Source organism: Aphelocoma coerulescens, chromosome 13 (assembly GCF_041296385.1).
Source record: "Aphelocoma coerulescens isolate FSJ_1873_10779 chromosome 13, UR_Acoe_1.0, whole genome shotgun sequence".
NCBI classification, from domain to species: domain Eukaryota; kingdom Metazoa; phylum Chordata; class Aves; order Passeriformes; family Corvidae; genus Aphelocoma; species Aphelocoma coerulescens.
Window position 1 is genome coordinate 15019226 of NC_091027.1, and position 26575 is coordinate 15045800.

The following is a 26575-nucleotide window of genomic DNA, read 5'->3' on the forward strand; positions in this document are numbered from 1 at the left end:
ACATAACAAGGGGCAATTCTAAGAGAGGAGCAATTAGTTTATATATATGGTCTGCACTTTGCAGAATACATGAAGTATTTTATTCAACAGTAAAACATCCCCCTGTTCCCCATCCATGTGCAGGAAGCAGCAGGTGCTCCCAAGTGGATTTGGAAGGGGAATGCTTACAATGCTTTCAGAGCACACTTCATTCTTCAACCCTGCAAACACAGGGTTTCTGAAAACAGGACCTGAATCTAAGCACTGTGAATTATCAGCTCATTAAAGGAAGAAAAGAGCATGAAACCACACCAGTCACGTTGCCTTAGTAAAAGATACTCTGCAACAACCCCCAGTATCAAATGTTACAGAAATTTACTATGCAAAAGGAGAGGAACACACCCAGAAATCCCTCCCACAAAACCCACAAATGCAGGACAACAATGAACAATCTCAAATTATTTATTAGGAAAAGACAAAGTACTATTTCAACATTCGTACAGAACAAATGGTAATAAAACCAGGAACATAAACTGTAAAAAGTAGGCCCATGACAGAGGAGTTGGTTTATGACAAAGCAAATGAAATCCAAACTTCACTCATGCAAACAAGCAGTAAAGAATTATTTACAGTTTTGATGGGATGAATTACAGCATTGTCCATATTTGGGCCCAAATCAAATTACTCAGTGACATATTAAAGGGATCTAATCTGTACATTCAATAATGAGAATCTATAAAAAGAAAAATAATTTAAACAATTTACAAGAGCTGTATTACAGATGGCATAAAGGCATCATTTACAAGAGCTGTTTAACAGGTGACACAAAGGTATTCATGAGTAATTTATGATTAAAAATTTGTAGCACATATTTTTACATCACATCTTCAGTGTCTGAACAGTAAACAAGAAAGCAGAGACATACCATGAGTGCAATGTAATAGAATAAGGCAACTTAACCAAATGGCTCTTCGGAGAACTTCCATCCTACCAGGTTTACAAGTTAACAGATCTGCCTGTCTGCTTTGCTAACTAAAACAAATACTTGAAGACAGCAACTGGTGACTACAAGGCCTGCAATATGACGAGACAGTGAACAGAAAATTAAATGCTTGTTTGTTAAAATGCCAAAACTCAAGAATGTAAAAGTGCAGGTTATCAAAAGCCCTCTATACCCTAACACAAACACATTAATTTTCATGTTCTAGGTGTTGTAATTTAATATGTCTCAAAATACTAATTCACTAGTCTTATAAACTCTTTCATAATGCACAATCTGAAACTAATGTACCTCCCTCCCAAAGCTTGTATTTACAATTTCTTAAATTGATGCCAGAAATGTGAATTGTGAAATGCCAGCAATTTATAGCAAAGATTAGCAACTGACACGCTACATTCCAGTTCATTTTATAGGCAACACTAATTAGCACATTTAGATTTTAAAGTTATTTTAAATGGGTATTTCTGGATTTTCAACAGCTTTCCTAAACACTTCAGTAGTGGCTGACTTACTTGGAAGTTTTAGCAGAGAACAAATGCCAATTGTGTTCTACTTGACACTATTTGTGCAAACAGCTACAGTAACAAAACAAGATGAAGGATCACATGGAAATCCAGCCACGAAAACTCATCTGTCTCCTAATGTACCACGGGAACATTATGGGCCTTACAGAAAGTAGCACAGGAAACCACACCTGCCAATGACCTGCCACATTAACAAACACAGTCCACACAGTCAAAAAAACCAAACCCAAAAGGGGAACTAGAAATAAGGCCAAAAAGTATTGGCAAATGAGAAAATTTAAGTCTGTCAAAAGGACCAGGCCATAAATATTTTATTTACAATTTCTATTCAGAATCTTTATTTTCAACAAATGATTTAGCACCAGCAGGAATATGCAAAGTAGCACTACTGTGTTCCCCAGGCAGGAGACCCTGAGGCCCAATCTTGCTCATTAGTTTAAAAGAATGATCTACTCAAGTAACTACAGAGTGAGCAGGATTTGACACTCAGTTATGCAAACTGAGACTGCCCAAACATATTCCATTAGCACATTAATAATTACAAATACATTACAGTATCTTTTGAGATGTTTTCAAAAGTGTGTTAAGAATCCTTAATATTAATAAGCTTTCTATGTGTGAGATAAATGAAACTAATAAAACAGGCTTATTTGCAGACTTTTGTTAACCTTAGAAAATTACTAATTTTACCAGAGTTGACAAAATAATGGCGATGTACTTTGGACTGTATCAGTAAAACTTAAAAGAATGTATGCAGGAATTATTCTTCTACACTGTGAAAAAGAATTTTTTTAATCTCCCATGGTCATGTCTGAGGACTAAATTCTCCCATTTTATCCACGATGATTGTGAAGCCCACCCTCTCTGACTGCATTAATGGGAAATGAAGCAATTACTACACCCAAACAGAAACTGTGTCAGGTGTGACCCCAGCTCTGCACTGGGACCTACAGGGCTTGCTAAACCACTTCCAACCTGACCCACACATGCTTGTTCACTTTTTAACCTCAGCAAAGCTCTGTTACCTATTACATGGTTTTTAAGCCTACATAATCCATAAAAAGAATGTAGATAAGAAAAGGACAAGAGACAAGGCAAAGAATTAGGCTTGTTATGTGTATAACTAGAACTGGCCAGAACAAGCTCAACAGAACCACACTGACTTTCACCTCTATTATAAACGGAACTGTTTTCTCAGGATTCCAGTGATATCCAGAATATAAACAGTGAAATATTTATATTAATATTTAAAAACAGGTTGACTGCAAATTTATTTATTAATGAAAGTTAATAACTGGATGTGAAAGACACCATCAAGTCTTTATCTAGCACAGATATACTCTAGATAAAAGACCCTTTAATTAGTTCCCAATGTTAAAACCCATTGTTATTCTGAAATATTTAGAAATGAGAAGTTATTTCAACTGATCTGGAAGCAGGTGTTTCCTGAAGACCTATATAGAGTACAGACAGAGTAGTACAGCCCTTAAAGGCACCTTGCATCTGTACTACCAACTCAAGTGCAAGTAAGAATGTCACAGTACCAACTGAAGGAGCAGATGATCCATTAGGAGAAGCCAGAGCTTTTGATACACAGCTGAGAGTAACTGGGACAATGTGGTCTCTCTTCTTTCCACCCTGTAACTCTCAATTACGAGCACCTGTTGGTAGAATCACACAGGTGCTTGAGAGAGGGAAAGGTCTTCCAAAAGGCAGGAGGTCAGACACCTGAACACACTTTGGAAATCCTGAGCAAACTAAGACAAAGGCTGTATCGGAGCAGCTTCTCTCTGAACTCCTAAATGTAGAGACTTCACTAAAAAGAATGAAAAATTGTTTGTAGTTAAACCTCTGCTAGGTTCAGTAAAGAACACTGAGGATGTTTGAATTCATAAATATTCAAGATGTACTGTAGGAGTTCCCCTTTCATTCAAACTGCAATTACCCAAGTAGACTTAGAAAGGTCAAAGTGGTTAGGTTTAATAGCTTGGAATAACTTCACCTACGATTGAACTTCTCTACCCAGAAACAAACACTACTTATCTCACTATAAACTTGCATGATTTTTAGGGAGATACTGATACAATAAAACTGTGCATAATATTAGAAAAGACCAAGCTGGAGGGATAAGACCAAGAAATGCAAAAGCATTACCCCAAGATTAAGGGCTATAGGGACAGGAAGCCAGAAACCTGATGATGTTTTTCTGGTATCTCTTGCTACACTGGATTAAAGGGATCATCTCCATGGCCAAGAAAATGACCTTCCATTTCTCTGGTAAGTAATATTGGTTAGGAAACCCCATGGATAAAGTCCCACTACCATAAAATTGGCATTATATGAAAAAATTAAAAGGCACTCACATGGCTGACTGAGCTGAAAGTGACACATTCAAAATGGGTCTTACATTTTACTTAGAAGTATCACAGAACTTTCCTCTAGAGAAGTGGTTCCACTTGAGAAGACAACAGTAGTCCTGAGAAAACCCCAAATTTTCTCTGCTGTAGTATATCACACTGAATCAATTCACCCTAAAGCTGCTTCAACCAGTTAGCTCTGAGGAAAAGAAATGGCAAGGGTAAAAGTAAAAACAGACAATCAGGAAAAAGCAACTTACTTCAGTGTTTCATATAAAAGAAATTAACCTGTTTAGAAGAGAACTTAGAAGAAAAGACTTTAAGGCTTATCTTGCAACTATTTGTGGTGCCTATCATTTCTCCTGGTGGTAGAGTCAATTTTTGGAGACTCTAATATCAAGTTCTAAGCTGACAGAAAATGAGATGAACCCAAAGATGTGGCTTAAATACAGGACCCCTGGGCTTTACAGCAGGGCTTGACAACTGCTGTGGTTGCTCTTGTAATGAAGTAACAATTATGCTGATAAAACTATCAATAGGAAGCCAATTTTTTTAGAAGCTCAAGGGAAGTAAAACAGAGGTAGGGCATACTTTTTGATTCTCACAGTAGTTTCTATACAGTACAGCTATTCAAGAATTACTCCATTTGCTTATTTTGTAATTTTGTACAGTTTACTTTAAAAAGTGTCTGTCAGCTCACATCAACTTCAATTGGTTTAATTAACTATGGGTATTAGGTAATCATCTTCTATATGTGCTTTTGGTTAAATATACAAGTAGCTTTTAACTACTGCTTCAAGAGGACTCTCAGTATCACAAATGAAGTAGCAATAGACATGGTCAAAAGGAACTCTTTCTAATGGAGCTGTAGTACATGTCCTAAAGCACCCTTTGCAAGTAAAATATGCAGTTAGTTTGCAAAATCTTCAGCAGGCTGCCAGAACACTCAGAAAATTAAGTTTTTACAGTTTTATAACCAAATAAGGGTTACTTTTGACAGACAATCATAACTCAAAAGGAACAGTTTACAGCATTTATAAAGACATTCTATAAAAACTTTATTTTCTGAAGTGCTCTGATTTAGCATTAGATCAGCTGAACTGTGAGTGTAATTTTTAGTTGTTTATGTCTATAGTGAAACATCAAAGCAAGCACGATGGAAATGTACCATGTACCAGGAAAAGCAACAATAAATGGAACTGCATTTGTGATTAGCGTTGCACTTAATGAGTTGCCTACTCTAAGGTACTGTACTCTTAAAGGACCACAGAAAATTTTAAAAGCAAAAACCTATGATGCTAGTTTAGGGCTCTGAATTTTGAGAAAGAGAAGACTGAAAATAGCACAAGGATTTCTAACACAAGGAGGGTGTATCTGTAAATACATCACAGCCATGCTGTGGAATACTCAAGCAATTAGTTTTAAAAACCTTAAACCCCAAGATAATGAGTGTGTCTGAGTCTGGTTGCTCCTCATGCACTTACAGGAAATAAATTTAACATGAGAGTATCATAAAATTGGGTAGTTCTTTAGTCCACAAAAACTTATATAGCTAATGACTGTATAATAATCCTGTAAGTTGAAGATCTCATGCCCTGACTTCAGGACTAAACTTATTGTAATAATCGCAACCGTAAATTTTAAAAGTTTACAGAAAACCCCAAAAATCAGTTCTAGAGTATGGACTTTATCCCAAGGCCACAATTTGATGAATGGTTCCATACTGCAAGTGCATTAAATATTGGTCCATTTGCTGCTGCAATACAAACTCTGATGCAGTCCTCAACTTCCAAAAACAAACTTCCAAATCCAAAAGTAAGCTAGCAACCTTACAACTTCAACATCTACTTGAATTCTGATCAACTCTTAAAAAATTACAGGGAAATCACAATTTCAAATCAGCAGGACGAGGCAAAATTTTTTCAAACCTCCACAGAAATAAGCCAAAGCATCAGAACTATGAAGTCCCATAATTAGTCTATTTTATAAGGATTTCTTCAATTCTCTCAGGCTTTATGGTACCTTTACAAATGATAATTCATGATGGCAGAACTTATGGGAAAAACAAACAAACTAATCCAGAAGGCATTTTGGAAGTCATGTCCTCAAAAAATAAAAAATTTTAAAAATCTTCCCCCCAAAATCTGCCTTCATTACTAAACTCTTTTCCTAATCCAAAGACAGAGGAATCTTCCCAAAATACCAGCTGAATCTTCAAATAAATTAAGGTGAGTATCTTCATGAAACCTTCAAAATATCAACTGCTTAATCTGCTGCTTTGGCTGATTCTTTGTGTTTCTGTTCTTCCCACTGGCAATTAAAGCATTAATATTATTTCCATTACACATAAAAATAAAATAATTCCTACGTTTACTGTGGGAAGCAACTGTCTACAGTTTCCTCATCTTCAACAGTACCTTGCTGACTTTTAAGTTGTTTTCTGTAAGTACACATAAAACTTGTGCTCATAATAACAGTGTAACTAATGAAAATAATTTTTCAGTCATCAATTATATACAAAACTGATGGGCCTAAAGCCTTGGGAATAAACCTGCAATATTTGCATCCTGAGCACTTAAGGGTTTGGCATTCCTTTCTCTGGAATTTCTGGAAAGTTGTTTTCAGAGGATGTATTGCATATTAGAAGTTCACTACTGGCTACAATGTACCAAAGAACATAAATAATAGCCACAAACAGTTCACTTGCCAATGCCCAACAGAGTGAAACTCCCTTCCTTACAACAGCAATACTCAGTAGCTTAATCACGTCTTAGAAAGAATTACAGAAAATCAGCTATTTTCTTCTCCCCTCCCCAGATTTAATTCCCATCGACATAAACAAGTGTCATTCAGGTGGAAAATAGTTCAGTGTAGTGACATCTGGTATCTCAACTGAAATTTGGCAGCCCAAGCAGAGCACCAACAGCTCCAAAGTATCCCTGTTAAAAGAAGGAAAAAAAAAAAATCAAGTTTAAGTAGGGTATTAAATTCTGCACTAATCACATTTTAGCGACAACAATCATCTGATGGACCAATGCTACAGAAAGAACACTATACACTTTAAATATATAGTATTTCATAGTAATTATTTAAGGCTTTGTGAAACAAACATTTACCCTTCTTATCTAGTGTAACTTTAGGAGATTTCCTACCAAGCCTCACCATACACTGCAGGACTTCTAAGACAGGTATCAGTGACTCCTAAAGCATGGAAACCAGGTTTGGTTTCTTCTTCCTAGAGAAGCTGCACATTTTGCTTGCTAAAAAATCTTCAATACCCATAGCAACATTATTCCTAATGTACAAGTGAAAAATTTCTTGAACTATCCACACATCAATTTTTTGGACTGTCTACCTACCTGCATACAAAGAACCACCTGTTCAACCTCCTGTTGAATTACTTTTCCCCTGTGGAGTGAAATGCTCCCCCTCCCTATAACTAAGAAATATTCAAGTGTTTGGAACACACTCTTGAGCAAATATAAGAGTTTAAAATTTACCCAAGAAAAATCTGAAGAGAGTAGAACTAACAAGGAACTGTTACTGTGGACATCAGAACAGACTGTCAGTCTTGGGATAAGCAATAAAGGAAAAAAGTTGTGAGAATCAACTGAAGGGAATAGAGGTAATGCTGTAATACTTGCACATCAAGAAACTGAGGACAAAAAATCCCAACCTACTGCCAAGAAGCTACAAGTCAGCAACTGTTGCACCTGTAATTAACACTGATTGCCTGTATTTTAACCAAAACAAGTCAGAGCTCTCAGAATTACACACTGATCTGGATGGCAGAAGCTGCACAAAAGCAAGTTATTCTCAAAGCATAAAATCACTGCAACAGCACTGAGGGGTCTGTGGTGGAATGAAAACAGGCCTTGTCAAAGCAGTCTCAACTTTCAAGACATTGCTCAAGCTCAGCTGAGAACAATGGAAGTGTTTCAAAGGCCCAAGCTTTACATTTCTGCACTCTTTAAACACAACAATACTTACTGTTGTTTCCACCCAAATCCAAGAAAGACTGGTGACCCTTAGCACAGAGTTTAACATTTTCTTGTCCCTCTCCAAAGATCCACAGCATGAACTGAGATACCCCAAAGTCACTGAAGTACTTCCCTGGCAGAAAACTGTTCCCAGAGAACCAATTCAGCAAGACAAACCTCCTCTTATTTCTAATATTTACTGAGCACTTGGTGCCTCAGGATATCACATATGAGAGCTACTCAATACAGGCATTTCTGATTTATGGTGAAACAATACACACAGATAAATGAGCCATAGCATACCTCATGTTCTAGGAACAAGGCCTTCAGCTGGCCTTTTGACCAGTAATCCAGTGCATATGCAAGAAGCTTCATTGACAAAGTATTCACACGCAAGAAATTGCCAACAAACACAACCCTGTTTATTTTCTAAAGAAAAAAAAAAGAAAGAAAAACAGCAAAGGATTAAGTCTTTTCACTGTTTAACACAGCTTTGAAAAATTAAGCTATGAAAGAGGAAACTGTCTTGAGCAAGGAAAAAACCACACAAACAAACAACCCACAATTAAAACATGGTTCCAAAATTTAAAACACAGCATACTTGGGGAAAAGGAAAAACAGTGCAATCCTTGAGAATTAAAGGACTTAATTTAACAGACAAGCAGCATTTGTCTTTCAAATTAAGTGAGCATTTTCAGTAATTACACCAAAGAAAGAGCCCAGCTAAAAGTGAAATTAAATGTAAGATACTTCTGTTTGGTAGATAAGACTCAATGCCTTCATAGCCCTGTACAATGCTGCTTGATTCATTTGCAACAAGGCAGCACTGTAAAGAAGCCGAAGACAGTAAGACATGACAGATGTTCCTTTCATCTTCAGACCTCAATATACCTCAGCCTGACATTAGACTAAGAGCTGAATACTACAAGTGAGCTGTGAATTTTAATCAAGTCAAATGTAAAAAAGCGAAGATCATTTAATATTCCCCATTAACTGAAGTAAATCCAACATTAGGCAAAAACATTAACACTGGTTAAACAACACAAGAGGAAGAACCAAAGAAAATGTAATTGTGTTAGTCCTTAGCACGGTGCTTAAGTAAGCACTTAATTACATTAAATCAATGATCATATCCAAGTCATTACAAAAACTAATATGACAATTCAACCTGTAGTCAAATGTCCAATATGCAACTGTTTTTTAACCGTCTTGATTAGTTCCCAGTGAGGACAAAATTATGTTTTGTTAAGGCACAAAAACATAATTCTGTACTACAGCAGGAAGTCAAAATAATTACATTCATTTTATCTTTATACATCAGTTCAAGGTACTAGTTTGTGTATCCCTATTAACTGTTTCTTATGATCTGTAGTTATGTGACATAGCTGGAATTAGACCAAAAACCTCTTGGAATAAAGCTAGTTTGTGCAGTTTACAAGTTCTGATTTGTTGTCATTTACTCCCATCCTTAAACACAAATTGCATATATTTGCCTAAGACATGTAGTATGTACTTTCAACTTCATCCTCATTTTAACTCTTTTGGTATTAAGCTTTGCTATAAAGCAAAACGCTAAAATTAACTTAACACTCACAAAATTACCTTTCTTCTCCAAGACAGACAAGACAGAACAACTGAGAATGAAACTGAGGGAGAAATTGCAATATTAGAACTAGAAAATATAATTAATCTGGCTCCTAAGCAAAAGGAGGGTTACTGCAGCTAACAGAGCTGTTGGTACTTCCGAGACAATCACATCCCAAGATCTTAAGCAGAGCTCTAAATACAGTTACTCATAATCTTCTCCAAGAAAGCTGTTACTAAAGCTCATTTTATCCCAAGTTTGTTGATAATGAAAGAAGAAATCCCTGCTGCTCTGACACTCATGTCTTCTATGCCTAAATTCAGTATTCTTCCACAGCTTCACGGCTGTCCACACTAATACTGAAACTGAACACATACTGGTTCTTTTTTAAACTTTGAGAAATAGAAGATGGCAGGAAACCCTCTCTGTATCAACCAGCCAGATGAGAGGTGTCAAAGCAATTTTTAAGTTTCAAGAACTAGAAAAAATTAAAAATAATGCTTAACTAGAAACAAGGCTTTCAACAGGCTTTGATCAGAGAATAACTTCAGCTTGGAGAAGCTGCTGGAGGCCATCCTTCTCAAAGCAGGACTTTCAGCAACTTAAATATTGCAGTTGCTCAAGTCACATATTTTGAAACTTCCAAAGACAAGAGTTCACAGTTTGTCTCTGAGTCCATGTTTGAGGGCTGGGTGCATTCTCTAGGTGACCTTGCCTTGGCAGGGGAGTTGGACCAGATGATCTCCAGGACTCCTTTGCAGCTCTAACTGTTCTGTGGTTAAAGTCCTAGGAACTGCTTCAGAATATATTGACTCCCTCTGGAGAAGTGGGACAAGGATATCTTTGCCAATGGGGAGGGTACCTGATGAGGAGCTTTGTTAAGGAACAGAGCCCAAAGCCTGCAGGTAAGTGAGGGAGCAGGGGAGCACAGGATGTCATGATGAAGGACTTGAAGTCCCCTTGCTAAAACAGGGTGACCGTAGGCACAACTCAAAGCTACTACATGAATTTCTTCATTTCATCTGAGAATGTATTAAAAGATTTAGAAGTATACACCATTTTAGCAGTCATTTCATGGGAAGACAAATAATAGAACTGTAGCTAGATCATTTCCTTGTCAGAAGTTTTTACCTCATTTACTGCACACATCCGTGCAATAGACCCAATATTATTGGTGATGGTGACCAATATGGCTCTTGCAAGATCTTCTTTACTGACAGACTCCCTCTTCTCTTTGTAGATCATATTCCCAAAACTAGAACAGGAGAAATGGCCATTAGTTACAAAGGGATTCATGTACATTTGAAGTAATTTCAGAATGGATGTTTTTATGTTGTAGCAGAACTTATGTCTCATGTTTGCTCTTTGAGGAACTCCCTTTCTAAGTCTGTATTAAATACAGCAATTTGACACTACATCTGTATTTATTCCTTCACAGGAAATAGTCAATTTTGTTACAGTAACAGCCCCCCAACAAAATGCTTTGTTCAGATTGGACTTCCATGAAGAACCACCTACAGTAAAATGGTCTTATTCTTCAGACAAGACTACTCTGCAGATCTAGTCACTGAATTAAGTCACTGCCTAACTCTGACTGGTGAATCCTCCATTTCTCATGCTTGCTTCCTCACAAGTATCTATCCATTCTTCTATTCTCAAAGTAGAAGAAAACCAGAGATGAATTGAAAGGTTTTATGATGGAACACAACCCTCTGAAACAAAATAACACAGCTGACAGAATGCAATTTAGGTTGCACAAATGAAGAGTTCTGGATCAGAAGGGCACTTCCCATACTATGCACAGCACAAAAGAAAAGACAAGAATCCATAGCTATGTGTGATATTTTACCATCAAGGACTCTGTGCCAGATATAAATCAGTCTGGAGAGCAAGAACCTTGATTATTCTAAAACTCAGAAAGCCATTAAAGCTCTCAAGGATCTTAAAAAGTAAATGAGAACAGAAAGTACTAACTTAAAGCAAGTTAAAACATATTGACTAAAGTGTAAAGTTCACACATATTAAAACCTCTCAGCACATGGGCTCTTCAAGAGGCTTGGACTTAGGTGGCTGGAGAGGGAGAACAATTAAGTTGCCATGAATTATGACTCTCTATTGAATAAAAGCAAAGATTTAATGAACACTCCTATGTATGTATTAGTTTTGCTTGCTTTTGAGTTTATTTTTCTTATCTTTCATAAGAGTAGTGAAGCTGCAGCATCATCAATAATATTCCCCAATGGAAATAATATGTGCAGCTGTGACAAAAATCCTCTGTCATTGACAATGACATTCATTCTCATGGTGCAAACTGTTTGTGTTCAACAGCCCTCATCAATGAGAAAAGTAGTTAAACATTACACCAGACACCTGTAGTGACAACCATGTTTCCAAAACAATTAGGAATTGCTCCACTGTAAGAGCAACACAAAAGCCATCTCCTACTCACCTTCCCTCTACACAATGGCTCTACTAAAATATCCTAGGAAATCAAAAAGAAATTGGTGCTTTTTTCCTCTCTCTTGTACTGGTTTTGACTGGGACAAAGTTAATTTTCTTCCTAGTAGCTGTATGCTGGTTTTAGCTGGGATAGTTAAATTCTCTTCATTGCAGCCACTATGGGACTGTGTTTTGGATTTGTGCTGGAAACTGTTGATAACACAGGGATGTTTTTGTATTGCTGAGCAGGGCTTGCACACAGTCAAGGCCTTTTCTGCTCCTCACCCCACCCCAGCAGCGGGCAAAATGGGGCTGCACAAGGAGTTGGGAGGGGACCATTCTGTTCTGTTCCATTTCTGTCCTGTTAAACACTCATTATCTCAACCCACCAATTTTATTTTTTCCTCCCAGTTCTCTCCCCCATCTCGCTGGAGGGAGTGACTGAGAGGCTGTGTGGTGTTTAGCTGCCTGCTGGGTTACACCACACCACCTCTGCACTGCGTTCCTGCCGCTCCTGCGATCACCTTGCGTTCCCTCTGACTCACACAAAGCTGTGCCTGAAATACCACAGGAGGTTTCTTCAATCTCTACCTAGCAGGCACCTGCACCTGCACGTGGCTTTAAACCTCCAGGAAAGCTGAGGATACATACTTTTAGGATAAAAATGTAACTTGACTACAATAAAACCTTGCATAAAAGCAGTTCTCTCTGTATGAAGAGTTTAAGTCTTGTTTTTGAAGCTCCATACCAACAAAAGAACCCACAAAGAGCCTCCTGCTTACCTGGATGCTACAGCCCATCCTGGTAAGCCAAATCTTTCATAGTCTCCTCCATAAATATCCCGAACCAGCTTGTCAGCATGTGTGCTGTCTCCTTTGGATGCCATTTCCAGAGCTTCTTCAAAACTTTCACAGCCCGTCAACAAACTGCATAACCCAAGAAAGGTCCCTCCACCTAGACTAAGGACAGAGAAAACCAGTTGCTTTTAAACAGCATTTCCTCACGTAAAAGATGCATATATCATTGCCTCATAGAGTAACAATGCCAACATAGGTTTTTAAATTACCTTGTTCCAGTTACTCTTTTATAGTTGTCTTTGGAATGGACTGATAAAATACTGACTCCTGAACCAATGTTAACAACCAGCAATGGGTATGGATCATCCAGGTTAAAAGGCATCTTTTGGCATCTCTCGGGATCTGAGGCATTTTCAAAATAGTAGCACTCTGCCTGGCCATTGAAGCTGACAGAGTCTATGTACAATAAGCCTTTGACAAGGCAGTCAAGCTCATCCAGTTTGTGCAGCTGGAGGTTTCCAATCTGTGTTAAGAAAGAAAAAAAAAGACTGTGGCAACATGTTCTAACATTGCACAAATGTGCTACAAATTTATGACTATATTTGTACTGCCCAACTTTAAGAAGCTATCTCACGTGACTAATGCAGGAATTTCAATGCCACTAAAAAGCCAACAAAGAATTCAGAGCTAAATTCTGAATACACAAACTAGCAAGTTAATCTGAGTGTAAATCCAGATCCAACCTGAATCAAGAAGAGAGAAGCAGTGTAAGTATCTGCTTTGCTAAGCTCAAAGATAACTTCTGAGATACTAAGACATTACTCCATTGAAAAATTAACAACATTTTTCATCAATTTAGATCAATAAAAAGGTCATCGAATACCCTAGAGGCCCCACTGAGTGTCATCTTGGTGGAACTCACATCTGCACATCTTTTCAAGGTTTGTGGGGTTCCTCCCACATCTTACAAGTCGAAACAGTAATTTCTAAGATATCAGCACATAAAAAGCTCAATTTCATTGTACTAACTATCCTTGCAACTTTATTAACACTCCAAGGATCATAGGAAGACCACAGCTCAGCAATTCTGTGGGGCTTGAGGCTCACTACAGTTCTTCCATAGTTCTGCACGTGGTATTTAAACTGCCGTTCTCTCATAAAGCAGAAGGACAATTAACAGGTGCTGTGGATTCCAGGAAGGCTGTAACTTCCCACCATGCTTAATACAACTCATAATGAAAAGTATTAGAGCTTCCCACAGTTTTTCAAAATACAGGTTATTTTAACCCATCTGATGCTTTCAGCATCAGCTGCAGGCAGAGGCAAGCCAGGCTACCTACTGTGCGAAAGTCTTCCTCGAACTTGTACGCGCCACCGCCGGTGGCACAGAGCACCGTGTGTAGTGTTGAGAAGTTTTTATTTCTTCCCATTTGGATAAAGGTAGGCAAATCATGAGTTGGGAACCGAATAAAGTGCAAGTTTCCTCTTCGAGCAAAAATCGTTAAGTCTTTCAGCTCCAGGTGGACATCCCGAATGCCCGTGGATCCATAGGCTACATTGGAAGTCAGGTATTTGCGGATGCTCTTCAGGCTTTCGACTTCCTCCTGCTCCTCCTCTGCAGTGATGTCAATAGGTTCAAAATAGGCAAGTTTGACCAACGTTCCCCCAATGTCCATGCCAAACCATGGGAAAGCTGTGAAGATACAAGAATTAGCCATAAGGTCTGTTGAAGAGCAAAAGCCATACATGGAGCTTAAGACTGAACCAGGGCTGTACTTTTCAACATGACAGACATTAGCAACAAACCTCACAGGAGAAAAGAATTAGCACTCATTTCAGTTACATGACCTCAAATATCTCTTGTCACAGGTAAAAATGGAAAAATGAGCAACTCTACACATTTAAATGCTATAACATGCTTAGAAAGCTGAACTAAAAATTCTCCAAGCTGTATCGTATCTTTCAGACCCACTCATAAACAAAATTCAACCACTTTTTTTTTATTGAGAACAAAGGATTAAAATAACCTTTGCATCTAAAATAATGGCTCTGATGTAGTTCAGCACAAAGACTGCAGCACACACTTGAAGAAAGCAGGCTACACATTACAGCTGACAACAGGGGCAGGACAGGTACTCACTCCTCCTCTAACAGTCGCTCACATAACATGGCTGTTGAGAGGAAAGCTTTAATTTATTTGCATGCACTTTAAAAATTGACACAGTTAAGATGCCCAATTTCTATCCCTTGAAGTTAAAGGGATAACAAAACCTATTAAGAAGTGCCTGCAAAAGAGAAAAATTAATATTACTGAATTTAGTTTAAGTTTTTTGTTTTTTTTTTTTTTTTTCTTTTTTTTGGTACCTTGGCTAGGAAAGGGGAATTTCTGTACTACAAAGTAACAACACTAAAGCACAAGTGCTTTGCCTTTGTCCCTTTTGTGGGATGACTGCAGTTCCTAAAAGGGATTTTATCATCTGTGACATGCAGGACCATAATCTGAATATGCCTCTATCAATAAATATTCCTAACTATGTGGAGTTAAGCAGATACTCAGCGTCCTACTGCAAAGACATCTTCAACTGAGAGCTATCCCACTGTCATTTCCCAGAAACAGTATTTAAAACTTAATTTTTAAGTTTAAGAAAGATCTTGGATATCCAGCTGGGAAGCTCACGTGTTTATTTCCTAATTGGCACTATAACTTGCTTGGTTTTGCTTCCTCTTTTTCTTTTCTTTTTTAGCATTCCAATTTATTTCTGCAGATGTAATTCATATCTTACAGAAGCATGAAATTCAGGAACAAAACCACAAAGATGTTAATATGCTTATCATGAGCAAGATGCAATTACACTGTATTTACATTACCAGTGGGATCTATCCTTGAGAAGAATGACCTACCAAAATATTTTAATGTATTTAGGCAAGGCTGGCTCTGTGTCAGTTCATTTATGAGTGCTAAAGTTAAGAAGAAAAGAAACTTCAATGATGCCTCAACTTTCAGAAATGGGTGTCAATAGAATATTGCCAGATATTAACAAAAAAATTTAGTTGGTTATCTCACTGATCTTGAAAAACTAAATTTAAATACAAAGGTAAATTCTGTGACATAATCTAGCTTGAAGTGGAAATGAAGGCGTTCTATAAACCTGGTATCTTTTCCATAAAGCTGAGGGCTAAGCATAAAGACACACACAAATTGACTTTGCGACTGCATGCCTGACTTCTTCACCCTGAGACTATGGACATAAGAAAATTTGTCATCTTACTGTCTGACCACAATTAGCTGATGATTTATTAAGTGACCTCACCAGGGTTCAACATCTTGCCATGAATGATATCACGAGAACAAAACTGAAGAAGGGAAGTTGATTCACCCAGCAGACCAGAACATGTCTGTAGGAGTCAATCCAACCCATGCAGAATTCAACCAGGGCACAGCAACCCAAGTACTACCTGGATTCTTCCTGTTCAGTAGACCTAGTAAGTAACTACAATCTCATCCTCCAAAACAGGAAAGAAGGGGAAACAGCTGAAAGTTCATGTGATGAGTTTAAGGATGATTTGGTGCATGTCATGCCTCTTTGTCAGAAGATCCACTGCATCCCATGTTAAATGATCCAAAAAGCTTTTGCAAATACAGCATTAGTCACGCCTCTGTAAGTCTTAAGGTTTATGGATCTCGTATACCAAGTAAAAAACAAGAACAGTTGAACTGTAAGTTTATTCCGTAATTTAAATGAGAACACATTTTATGCTAAAAAATGGGATCATGCTGTAAAAGATCAGTTTTCTGGGTTAACTGAGTGATCTTAACAGCCATTTACAGATTTTGAAACTGAAGAAATAAGCCAAGTTTTCACCTTTGTGACAAATCCCAGGAAGTTTTATATTTTCCTATTGAAAATTTGTCAAGATTTGGCTGGCAAGTACATTGCTCAAGTTTCATTTGCAAGGTGGAGGAGTTCTGACAAGCAACTGGGCCCACGTACGGTGAACCTAGTCCTTATATCAGCAAGAAGGTGTTACACAAGGATTCTTGCGCATGCAAGCCACTCCTGATTGATTTATATTGATTTTGTTACAGGTACAGCCAGGAAAATGAAAGCCATTTTGTTTTCCAAGCACAGAAGGGGACCCACATACACACGTGGGTATATGGCAAAGGCACAATCAGTTGGCATTGATAGAAATACATTCAAATTCAGTAGAATCAGTGTAACTGTACATGGACACAACATGGAAACCTCATGAACCCTCCTCTTACTGCTGCAGGTTTACTTAGGGTAGATCTTGGCTCAGAAGCCATCCTATCTGGATGCAGGGATACATCAATGACTCTACAAAAGGTATTTTTATACTTGTATTTGTGGGTCATGCTTCTCTGAGAGATTTAGGAGAATGCCAGCAGCACAACCTTTTGAAAAAATATCCCCAGACATCAGCTTGATCCTTTCAGCAGTCACAGTTACAGAAACGTATCTGGATGAGACCAATACCAATTACACAACCTTCTTTTCAAGCTTATAGGTCTGCAGATACTAGGTTTGAAGACTTGCACAACTGTAACCATCATTCCACAGCTTCATAAGGAGTCAATTCCCCTGCACTAAAGCGGGACTTTTTTTCCACAGCTCTATGGGGATTAGATCATTAAAAGATTTTTTTCAGCTTTTCCTCTTTATTGTTATTCCCAGGAAGAGCCCACAAAAAGCGATGCACAGCTCAGAAATATTCCTTGCTGAGAATGTAACTCCTATTCACAGAAGAAATCCAGGGCTCAACTATTCAAAGTTCAGCTCCTCTCTGCAGTAGTCAGCAACAATTTGAAAAAAGGAAAAGTAAGAATTCCAGCTTTTTACTTAGCAAGCCCAACTGCCTCGCGTAAACTACATATAACTCTTTCAAAAACACACATCCTGCTTTTAGGAAGTCAGGCCAGGCTCTATTTAAGAATACATAAAATACAGATCCTTACTATCCAAGAAGAGACAGATACGTGAAGTAGAACACTAAATGGGAAGTCAAAACCCATATGGTGTTTAATGTGATACTTCACACCAAATTTAACTGTCTCCAGGACAGCAGGAAGAGTACCAAAATATACAACCTCCTTAATTACAAACCCAGATTTTCTTTCACTCCCCAGCTCTGCCAGGAGCCACTGTGGTCCCTACCTAGACACAGCAGCCAGGAACCCTTGCAATAAAGCAACAGATTGCTCTGTACATGCTGTGAAGACAGCTTTGAGGGGCAACCTGCTCAGAATTCAAAAAACTATGATTGTTAAAAGGACTCCCTAGAACTGCTTCCTGCAATTAGAAAAGCACTTCCCGCAAGGGGAGAGTGCTGTGGTCATGCAATGATGTAGCAATTCTGCTGAATAAGAAAACCCATGCTGGTGGCTGTTGCATGTTATTTAAATCCTAATAATCTTTAGAGATACACAGGGAAGCCTCATTCTCTTGTGTCTGCACTTCTCAAGTTCATGCTGTGCAGAGTCACTGGCAGCAATCTTAAGGTTACTTATATCTTATCATATAAGGTCTTTATATGCCAAAGGAAATAATTACAGTACATGTCTTTTTAGTGCCAATGCAAGCACGAAGGTTGAAGTGTCTTCCTTTTCCACGTGTTCTGCAGGGGACCTTCGAAGCTCTCCACCCAGACCACATACTTGCATTTTGATTTTGTACACCCATTCTGGATCCAAAGCTGCAGGAAGTACAAAGACTTAACTACTCCCCCCTTATTCAGTCAAGCCTAAGATTCCTCTGTTAAATGTTCTGTTTGTATTTAGCTTTTAAAAACTGAGAAACAGATTCCTGTCAACCTCTTTCCTATCAATGTAATGACATATTTGAAACACAAACACCTTTGAAATACCTCCTTCTCCCTGTAAGATAAAGTAACACTCTGGGTCAGCCCTGTATAAATTAACAAGAACCAACCTTCAAAGAAGAGTAGCTAACTCCTAATTCAAGCTGGGAGCTTGGCACCATGGGGAAAAAAAAATAAATTCACAACTGTCAGAGACAGCAAAAAACAGCCTAACACATTTTCTGTCATCTCTGTAAGAAAGCTTATGCATTATTAAGACATAAGACTGTTGTTGCACTCCAAGTACAAACATGGCTTGGGAAATGACTGCCGAAGGGTGCCAAGGCTCATGATTCTATACAGCCTTAAAACACAAGAAACGAAAATGATCATGAAAGCCACAAAACTTTAAGCTTACTTCTGCCAGCACTGCAACAGTTCTTTGTGAAAGTATGCAGTATCATCAGTTCTGATGCCCAAAACTTACCTATTTCAGCTCACTATGTAGCCTTTGATTACAAAACTAACCTTGATCCCATTCTTATCTGAATACTGACAAGGCAAACAACTATTTAAAGGTTATACTGAACTATTACACAGTTAGTGTTTATAAACACATAAACTAAATGCCTCTTGCAGTTTCTCCAAATTAATTTTCTTCTGTGCAAGTGCACCCATTCTTTACTTCCAGCATTTCCCTAAAACATCAGCATGCAGCAAAGTAAAACCTGATGGCAAACTCTTAACAGCTAAATCGGCTGGGGGGCTAAGGCAGCTAATGTGAGGAATGGGACAAGTTAAGAGAAAACACACCAAAGCTTGTTGAACTGCTAAATTAAATGGGATTAACCTGAGGGCTGGGCAGCAGAATGCCTTTGCTATGCCCATGAACACCAATCTACACAGCCTAGGAGCCTCTACAGTGCAAAAGTGCACTTAAGTGTCCTTAGTCCTTGAGACACTGGAGACTTTCTCTCCTTAACAAGTTGTGTAACAGGTTTTTGATTCAAATATCCCAAGTCCAGCTCAAAATACATTTGGGCTGGACAGAATTAACATGCAAATTAAATGTATCTGACACGCCCTGGCACATCCTCCCATTTTCCTTGTGGGAAAACTCCATCATGCTCTGCAAACTCCCACTCAGCCACCTCTTATCACGCTCCAGAACAGCCCTGTTCACAGTGGGAGGACAGGTGGTAATGGGCAATTACCATAACTGCTCTTCATGGGCTTTATCACTTCTACAAGTGCGTACCATATAAAGCTTAATACAAGACAAAATATCGCTGCTTTCAGCTTCTCCCTCCTTGCTCATTCTGGTAATTTTGTTGACATTTCAGCAGCAGTCTCTTTGGGGACAGGTGTTATTACAGAGAGGTACAGAATGCAGAGGCATAACTTAACACGTAAGAGATGCACTGTGTATAACACTTTTAGTATACACTGTTCCTGGCAGTATTAATCCATTATTAGAAATATATTTTTCAACTGCAATCAAGTGAGAGCCTTGAACATCTGCTATGGGCTAATAATCAGCTTTCAAGGACTAATAAGAAAATGCTAGGATACCAAAAATCTACGCAGCAAATTCCATGGAAAAAAAAATCCATCTATTTATAAGGGATTCTCCATCAATCTAAATGGATTTTTAATCAATTTTACTATACTAATCCTCCATGTGACCACAGTGATTATATGTGTCCATAGAACCACACTGGAAAAAATAAACTTGAGATTTTAATCTTTCCTTTATACTGATGCAGGATTTTGCAAATCTCTGAAATGTACATTCATGTATTAGTGTGTCTCAATTCATCTCAAGGAAAATGCAGGCATTTGTTCTCAAACTATTTTCAATAAACAGTCAAAAGGAACAAACTGCAAAAAGTAACATACACAAGTATATTAAATGCTCAAAGTCTTTGCCTTTCCTTCAGCACTCTGTTGCACTCCAGAGCCAAGAGGAAGGGCTCCAACTCCCCTGGAGAGTGCAGCACGCTGGCACCTCGCCTTCCCCCGCCAACACGTACAGCTCTCTCTGAATGAGTTCCTGCTCTCTTCCCTTTGGGCAGATCCCACACAGCAGCAGTTCTGCAAGACTCACTGCTCTCACATTTATCATCTCAACCCACAAATAACCTTTGGAAATTTCCTTGAAAATTGCCAGCCATTCTTCCCCATGGGCATTTTCTCAGAAGAGCTATCATTCAACCGCTGCTTGGAAGGTTCCTCTGGAGGTCATCTGGTCTGACCTCTCAGTTACAGCAGCAGGATGTAAGTGCCAGTACTAGATGAGGTCAGCTACAGCTTTGTCCAGTCAACACTTTGAGTCCTCAGAAGTTTTTCAAGAATCCTCCAAGAATGGAGACTCCACAACCTCTCCAGCTTCCACTGCTACACTAACTTAGTACAAGGTTTTCCTGGTTTGAATTTCTGAGATACTCCTTTAAAATGCCTGACTCCTCTCATCGCCAGCAGCTGAGATTTAAATGGCTCTTTACTAGCCTCTTTCAAGACAGCCAATCTCAGAAGCTGTGTTCCGTAAATTCTGCTGCATTTCTCACAGTTTTTACTCCAACAAATTATTGACAGCATTAGTCAGGTGAAGATCTGGAAGGGAGGACCACACAAGCATGTCTAGGCAGTGTATCCACATCAGGGACTCTGAACTGGTTTGGTGTCTCCATTTTACCCTCACCTCTCTCATGCCAGTCACTGCAATCAGGCCTTCCTTCCTGATGCTAAACATCACAGATAAAAGTACAGGCAGACTAAAGCAATCTGTTCAATTCTATTTTGCAGGTTCTTAAGTAACAATTATCCTTTTTTCCCCAGAATCACATTTGGCTGCATCACAGATGATTAGGTACTCACTTGGTCTAAGGAACGTACACTCAGCAGTTGTGTTGAAAAGTGTCTACAAGCATCCTAGCCAAATAATTTGTAAATAGTCTAAAAGTGGTATTGTGAGCCCAACTCAGCTTTCATGTCAACATGAGCATTTAAGCCAAACTGACAGCAGTATCTGGGTACCAGAGACCCTGAACATCAATTTCCATCATCATTACTTCTGTGGATCTGCTCCTCTTCAAACATTCAGCTGCTCTCTCAGTGTGACTAACCAGGAGCAGAAATCTGCAGATTGAGTCTAAAGTTCACTGCCTAAGAAACTCTATGCTATTATCTTTTAAAAAGTGACCAGCTCCAAAGTATGTTCAAGAGTCAAGAAGAAATAAACAACACAGTTTGACACTATTCTTCCCCTCCTGCTTATGCAGTTCCAACTGTTTCTAATTCCCATCATGAAACCAACACCGAAGTTCAAATTCAAGAACTGGAAGAGTGCAACTACAACTGTAGCATATTTGAGCAGTTAAAACTTCTTGATAACATTTGCACTGTTATTTAGCCATGGGGCTTAAATCCACCACTAAAGAAAACAAGGCTTTGAGGTCCAGCAGAGACAGTCCTGAAATCAGCAGGTTTCTGCAGTAGGAGCAGCCATAGTCTCACATTTGAATTATCAAACCACTATAACATTTTACAGACAGCTACTGCTGTCTTGATAACATTTCTTAATATTATACCAGGGGAAAAGAATGCTGCCTGAACTCTACTCTTCATAAACATCATTACAAACATCAGCAATTTCCACACACTGGTACTAACAGGAGGTGATGGTTAATTGTGTGCTACAAGATGCATATTTAGGGTTTCCCCAACAGACCACAAGAAACAACGTACTTTCAAAGCCTTTACAGCTATTTCCAGAGCTATGCTAACACTTCCTGTGTTAAACGTGTGCTTGGTGGCCTTCTTTTTAGGCTGCTCAAAAACCAAAAAAATACACTTAAATAATCGACTTTCCATATCCTGTCTTAGTTGTATGCTGTTCATTAGCCAGGCATGCCATATGAACAACACTAGGCCTAGAAATCTGGGACTAGCTATCTTTGCTATACAATAACCCACCCAGAAATAAGTCTTTAAGTATGGTGACAAAGATGCTAAACTCAGTGGAGCAATACCTGCATCCCTTTCAGCTAAGGCACACCTGTATGAGCTTGGCAGGTGTGTTGACTTGCACAGCTGTGCATCTGTTACACTGGGAGCACATCACCTGCATGTAGATTAACCGTAATCCAAATCTCTCTTCCCAAGAAGTAGCTGTAATCTTAAAACATTCTGTTTATATTCACCTGAGTCTGAACCGTGTTTGCGCTCTCCAAAACAAACACGGCGCTCCAGAATAATACGTAGTAAGAAATATTATTACAGCTATGATTATTAAAGGGGAGCATTCAGAGTATTTTAATGAAAGACTTATATCCAAATATTAGTAAATATTCTAAAAATAATTAGAACTTGGTTAGCTCTTAAAAACCAAAACTGTAGCCACTGCAGCCACCTGCGCAGGTGTTCAGCACACCGGTTAAGTGCCATCTTCATCAAATACAGCACCCAACCCCAAGAAACTGATTATATCACTTTCTATTCTAGTCCTTCCGACGCCAGCACTGAGGATCACCTGAACCCCAACACCTCCCTCAGAGGGACGCACAGGAGCGAGACGCGTCTCTGCGGGCATCTCCCGGATCCATGGATGGGCACCGCCCGCCGCGCAGCCCCGCGCCCCCTCCCCCGGCCCGGCCTTACACGGCTTCTTGGCATCCTTGATCTTCATGGCGCTGCGGCGGCGGCCCGGCTCGCTGCCGGCCGGGGCGGGTCTCCTGCCGCTCGCCTGATGGGGCGGGCAGCGGCGGCGGCGGCTCCGCGGGGCCGGGCCTCGCTCTCCTGATGCTCCTCGCCCGCCGGGCGCCCGCCTCCCGGGGAGCGGCGCTGGCCGCGCCCGCCGCTACGCCCGCGGCCCGGGAAGGGGCCGCTCCAGCGGCGGCATCGGCGCTCGGGCTGGGGCGGGGAGACGGGGCGGGGCGGCCGCGCTCCGCTTGCGAGGCGCCGAGCGGACAGTGCCGAGCAGCAGCCGCGGGACGGGCCCTGGGCGGGGCAGCGCGGGGAGGCTCCGCTCGGCCCCTCCGTGCAGGAGCGCGGCCCCGGCGCTGCCCGGCGCAGCCCCGGCGGACACGGGCCCGGGCGGCACAAGATGGCGGCGGCGCCGGAGCCGCGGCCGCGCACACAAAGGGGCCGGGGCGGCTCCGCGCCCGCCCCGCCGCAGCCGCAGCCGCAGCGCTGCCCCCGCCCGGCGCGGGGCTCGCCGGGAGCCGCAGTGCGGCCGCGCCTACAGCTCCCGGCGGGCCCCGCGGCCGCACTCCACGGCCCCGCCGCCAATCGCCGCGCCTGGGCCGCGGGGAGCGGGGCACGGCCGGGGGAGCGGGGCAGGGCCGCGGGGAGCGGGGCAGGGCCGCGGGAGCGGGGCAGGGCCGCGGGGAGCGGGGCAGGGCCGGGGGAGCGGGGCAAGGCCGCGGGGAGCGGGGCAGGGCCGGGGGAGCGGGGCAGGGCCGGGGGGAGCGGGGCAGGGCCGGGGGGAGCGGGGCAGGGCCGGGGGGAGCGGGGCAGGGCCGGGGGAGCGGGGCAGGGCCGGGGGAGCGGGGCAGGGCCGCGGGGAGCGGGGCAGGGCCGGGGGAGCGGGGCACGGCCGCGGGGAGCGGGGCACGGCCGCGGGGAGCGGGACAGGGCCGGGGGAGCGGGACAGGGCCGGGGGAGCGGGGCAGGGCCGGGGGAGCGGGGCACGGCCGCGGGGAGCGGGGCACGGCCGGGGGAGCGGGGCACGGCCGGGGGAGCGGGCGGAGGCCCTCGCTGCTGGGGCACCTTCGCTTGCAGCCGGTGTGGGGCCCCGGGGTTCGTGCTCTGCGGCGGTGCCAGAGCCACGTGAATGCTTTGTGTCGCTAAATAAAACGGACAGATGAAGTTTGCTTTCATTTCCCCTCGCTGTGACTGAAGTGCTCCTACAATTAAGCACTAGAGCAGTAGGGGAAATAGCTCCTTTCCTGTGCTGGTGCCTGGACTCCAATGATTGCACCAATAACTTTATTTCCCAGGACACTTTTCCTCACCTGGTACAATATGCTGATGTTTAATCACACATTCAGTTAGGTTGGAAAAGACCTCTGAGATCATTTAGTCCAGCATATGACCAAACACCACCATGTTATCTAGACCAGAGCACCGCGTGCCATGTCCTGTCTTTCTTTAAACACCTCCAGGGACGGTGACTCTTTGGACACCACCTCTTTGGACAGGCCATTCCAATATCTAATCACCCTTTCTATGAAGAAATTCCTCCTGATATCCAACCTCCCCTGGTGCAGGTTGAAGCTGTTTCCCCTTGTCCTGTCCCTGTTCCCTGGGAGCAGAGCCCGATCCCCCCGGCTGCCCCCTCCTGTTAGGGAGCTGTGCAGAGCCACAAGGTCCCCCCTGAGCCTCCTTTGCTCCAGGCTGAGCCCCTTTCCCAGCTCCCTGAGCCACTCCTGGTACTCCAGACCCATCCCCAGCTCCATTCCCTTCTCTGGACATGCTCCAGTCCCTCAGTGTCCTTCCCGAATTGAGGGGCCCAGAGCTGGACGCAGCCTCGAGGTGCCCCTCAGCAGTGCCCAGCACAGGGGGACAATCACTGCCCTGGTCCTGCTGGTCACACTGTTCCTGACACAGGCCAGGATGTCACTGGGCACACACTGGCCCGTGTTCAGTACACAAAGGTTTGAGCACAGTCAGTACCTGTCACACCCCCTCCAAGGGTTGTGGAGTCTATCCTGACTGCCTGCAGCCTCAGGGAAGCCCACTGCCAGTGGCAGGACATGGCGAGGTCTCCACCTAATGCTCACGACTCTGGGCTTTCTAGCAAGAATTCATAGTGGTTTTTTTCCACTTTCTTCCCTCTCTTTTGTGATAAAGTGCCATGTAATTATAGATGAGTTGCTGTGACCTAGGTTGAACCTAAAAGCTCTGGTGTAGGAGGAGGATTTGGCATAACCTCCGTCTTGGAAGCTGAAGTTTCTTTGTGTCTGGAGTTTAGCTTTGGCAAAAGTCTCTTTTGAAGTAACCATTCACAAACCAAGGAAAGACTAAATGCTCAATTTCCTGGGCTTGGGGTTTACTCATGAACCTGTTGGGTATGGACAGGAACTATGTCTTTTTATCCTCTGTTCTCCCACTGCTCCTAAACATGAAAAACCTGTCATATATTTATTGTTCATTTAAATCCAGAATCTTACATTAAAAAGCTGAAATTCTCATGTGGATGCCCTCTCCCGTTTATCATGTTTCCTTTCTGAAATGTCTGTATTTGGAAAACTTACTCTGAAGTCTTGTAAGTTTATTTCTCATCTTTTAAAGGAAGTTCAGAGTGTATTAGCAAGGCTGCAGAACTTCTCTCTTTCTGTAAGCTACATGTAATTGTGGAAATTCCCGTATGTTACTCTTAAAGTGAGGAAATTTTGGTGTGGTTTTGTGGTTTTTCACTGTAATGTAGTTTATTATTGAAACATTAAACACAAGCATTTACATACATGTTAGGAAATACAAGAATTCAGCTGCTACCTGGAAGTTAACTTGCTCATAAATATACACTGTGATTGGAAAAGAGTCTTTAATTTCCTGCCTGTCACCAGACTGTGCAGCGTGGAATGTTTGGTGTAAAATGAGCTATCCGGTGTCTTGCAGACATCTCTGGTGGGGTTGAGGAAAACGGATCTGCAGGGAGATTTTTTTATTACCTTAATTCTGAGGCATTTTTTCCAGCACTGACACTCTGACTATGTTTCCTACACACCTTCTAACTCTAGAGGAAATGAAATGCCATCCCTGGGAAGTGCTCCTAATAAATATGTACATGCAACCCAGAAAAATAAGAAAAAAACATCGTGTACAGCCTGACAGCTGTCTGATTCCTGCTGTCTTGAAACAGGCAGAAAAGTTCCTGACCCAGCCTTTCACTGAGGAAATGATAACTCTTCCTTTCCAGCAATGCAGATTCACTGACTGCTTTCCCAGCCACTGACTCTGTCAGGGACAAAAATGCATATTTGGTGCATGAGTTTTAGGAGCAAGTTCTGAATTTTAATACACAGGATACCCACTTCAAGCTATTGTATCAAGCAAACCCTCGTAACTCATTTCCCCATGTGAAAAATGGGA

At 41.3% G+C, this 26575-nt stretch overlaps 1 protein-coding gene across 3 annotated transcripts; it reads right to left on the minus strand.

Annotated features, from left to right (window-relative positions):
• Nucleotides 1–425: 425 nt before the first annotated feature.
• PANK3 (pantothenate kinase 3) lies at nucleotides 426–23618 on the minus strand. 3 transcript variants are annotated; one of them, XM_069029328.1, is made up of 7 exons: nucleotides 23141–23618; nucleotides 14002–14354; nucleotides 12931–13184; nucleotides 12647–12823; nucleotides 10557–10680; nucleotides 8144–8269; nucleotides 426–6799 (listed from the first exon to the last, which is right to left on the minus strand). In XM_069029328.1, the coding sequence occupies exons 1-7, from the start codon at nucleotides 23166–23168 to the stop codon at nucleotides 6749–6751; spliced, it is 1113 nt and encodes a 370-aa protein (XP_068885429.1). In that variant the 5' UTR covers nucleotides 23169–23618; the 3' UTR covers nucleotides 426–6748. The 3 variants fall into 3 exon arrangements, with proteins under 3 accessions (XP_068885429.1, XP_068885428.1, XP_068885427.1); XM_069029327.1 differs by lacking the exon at nucleotides 23141–23618 and adding an exon at nucleotides 23046–23109; XM_069029326.1 differs by lacking the exon at nucleotides 23141–23618 and having other exon boundaries at nucleotides 14002–18340.
• Nucleotides 23619–26575: the final 2957 nt, after the last annotated feature.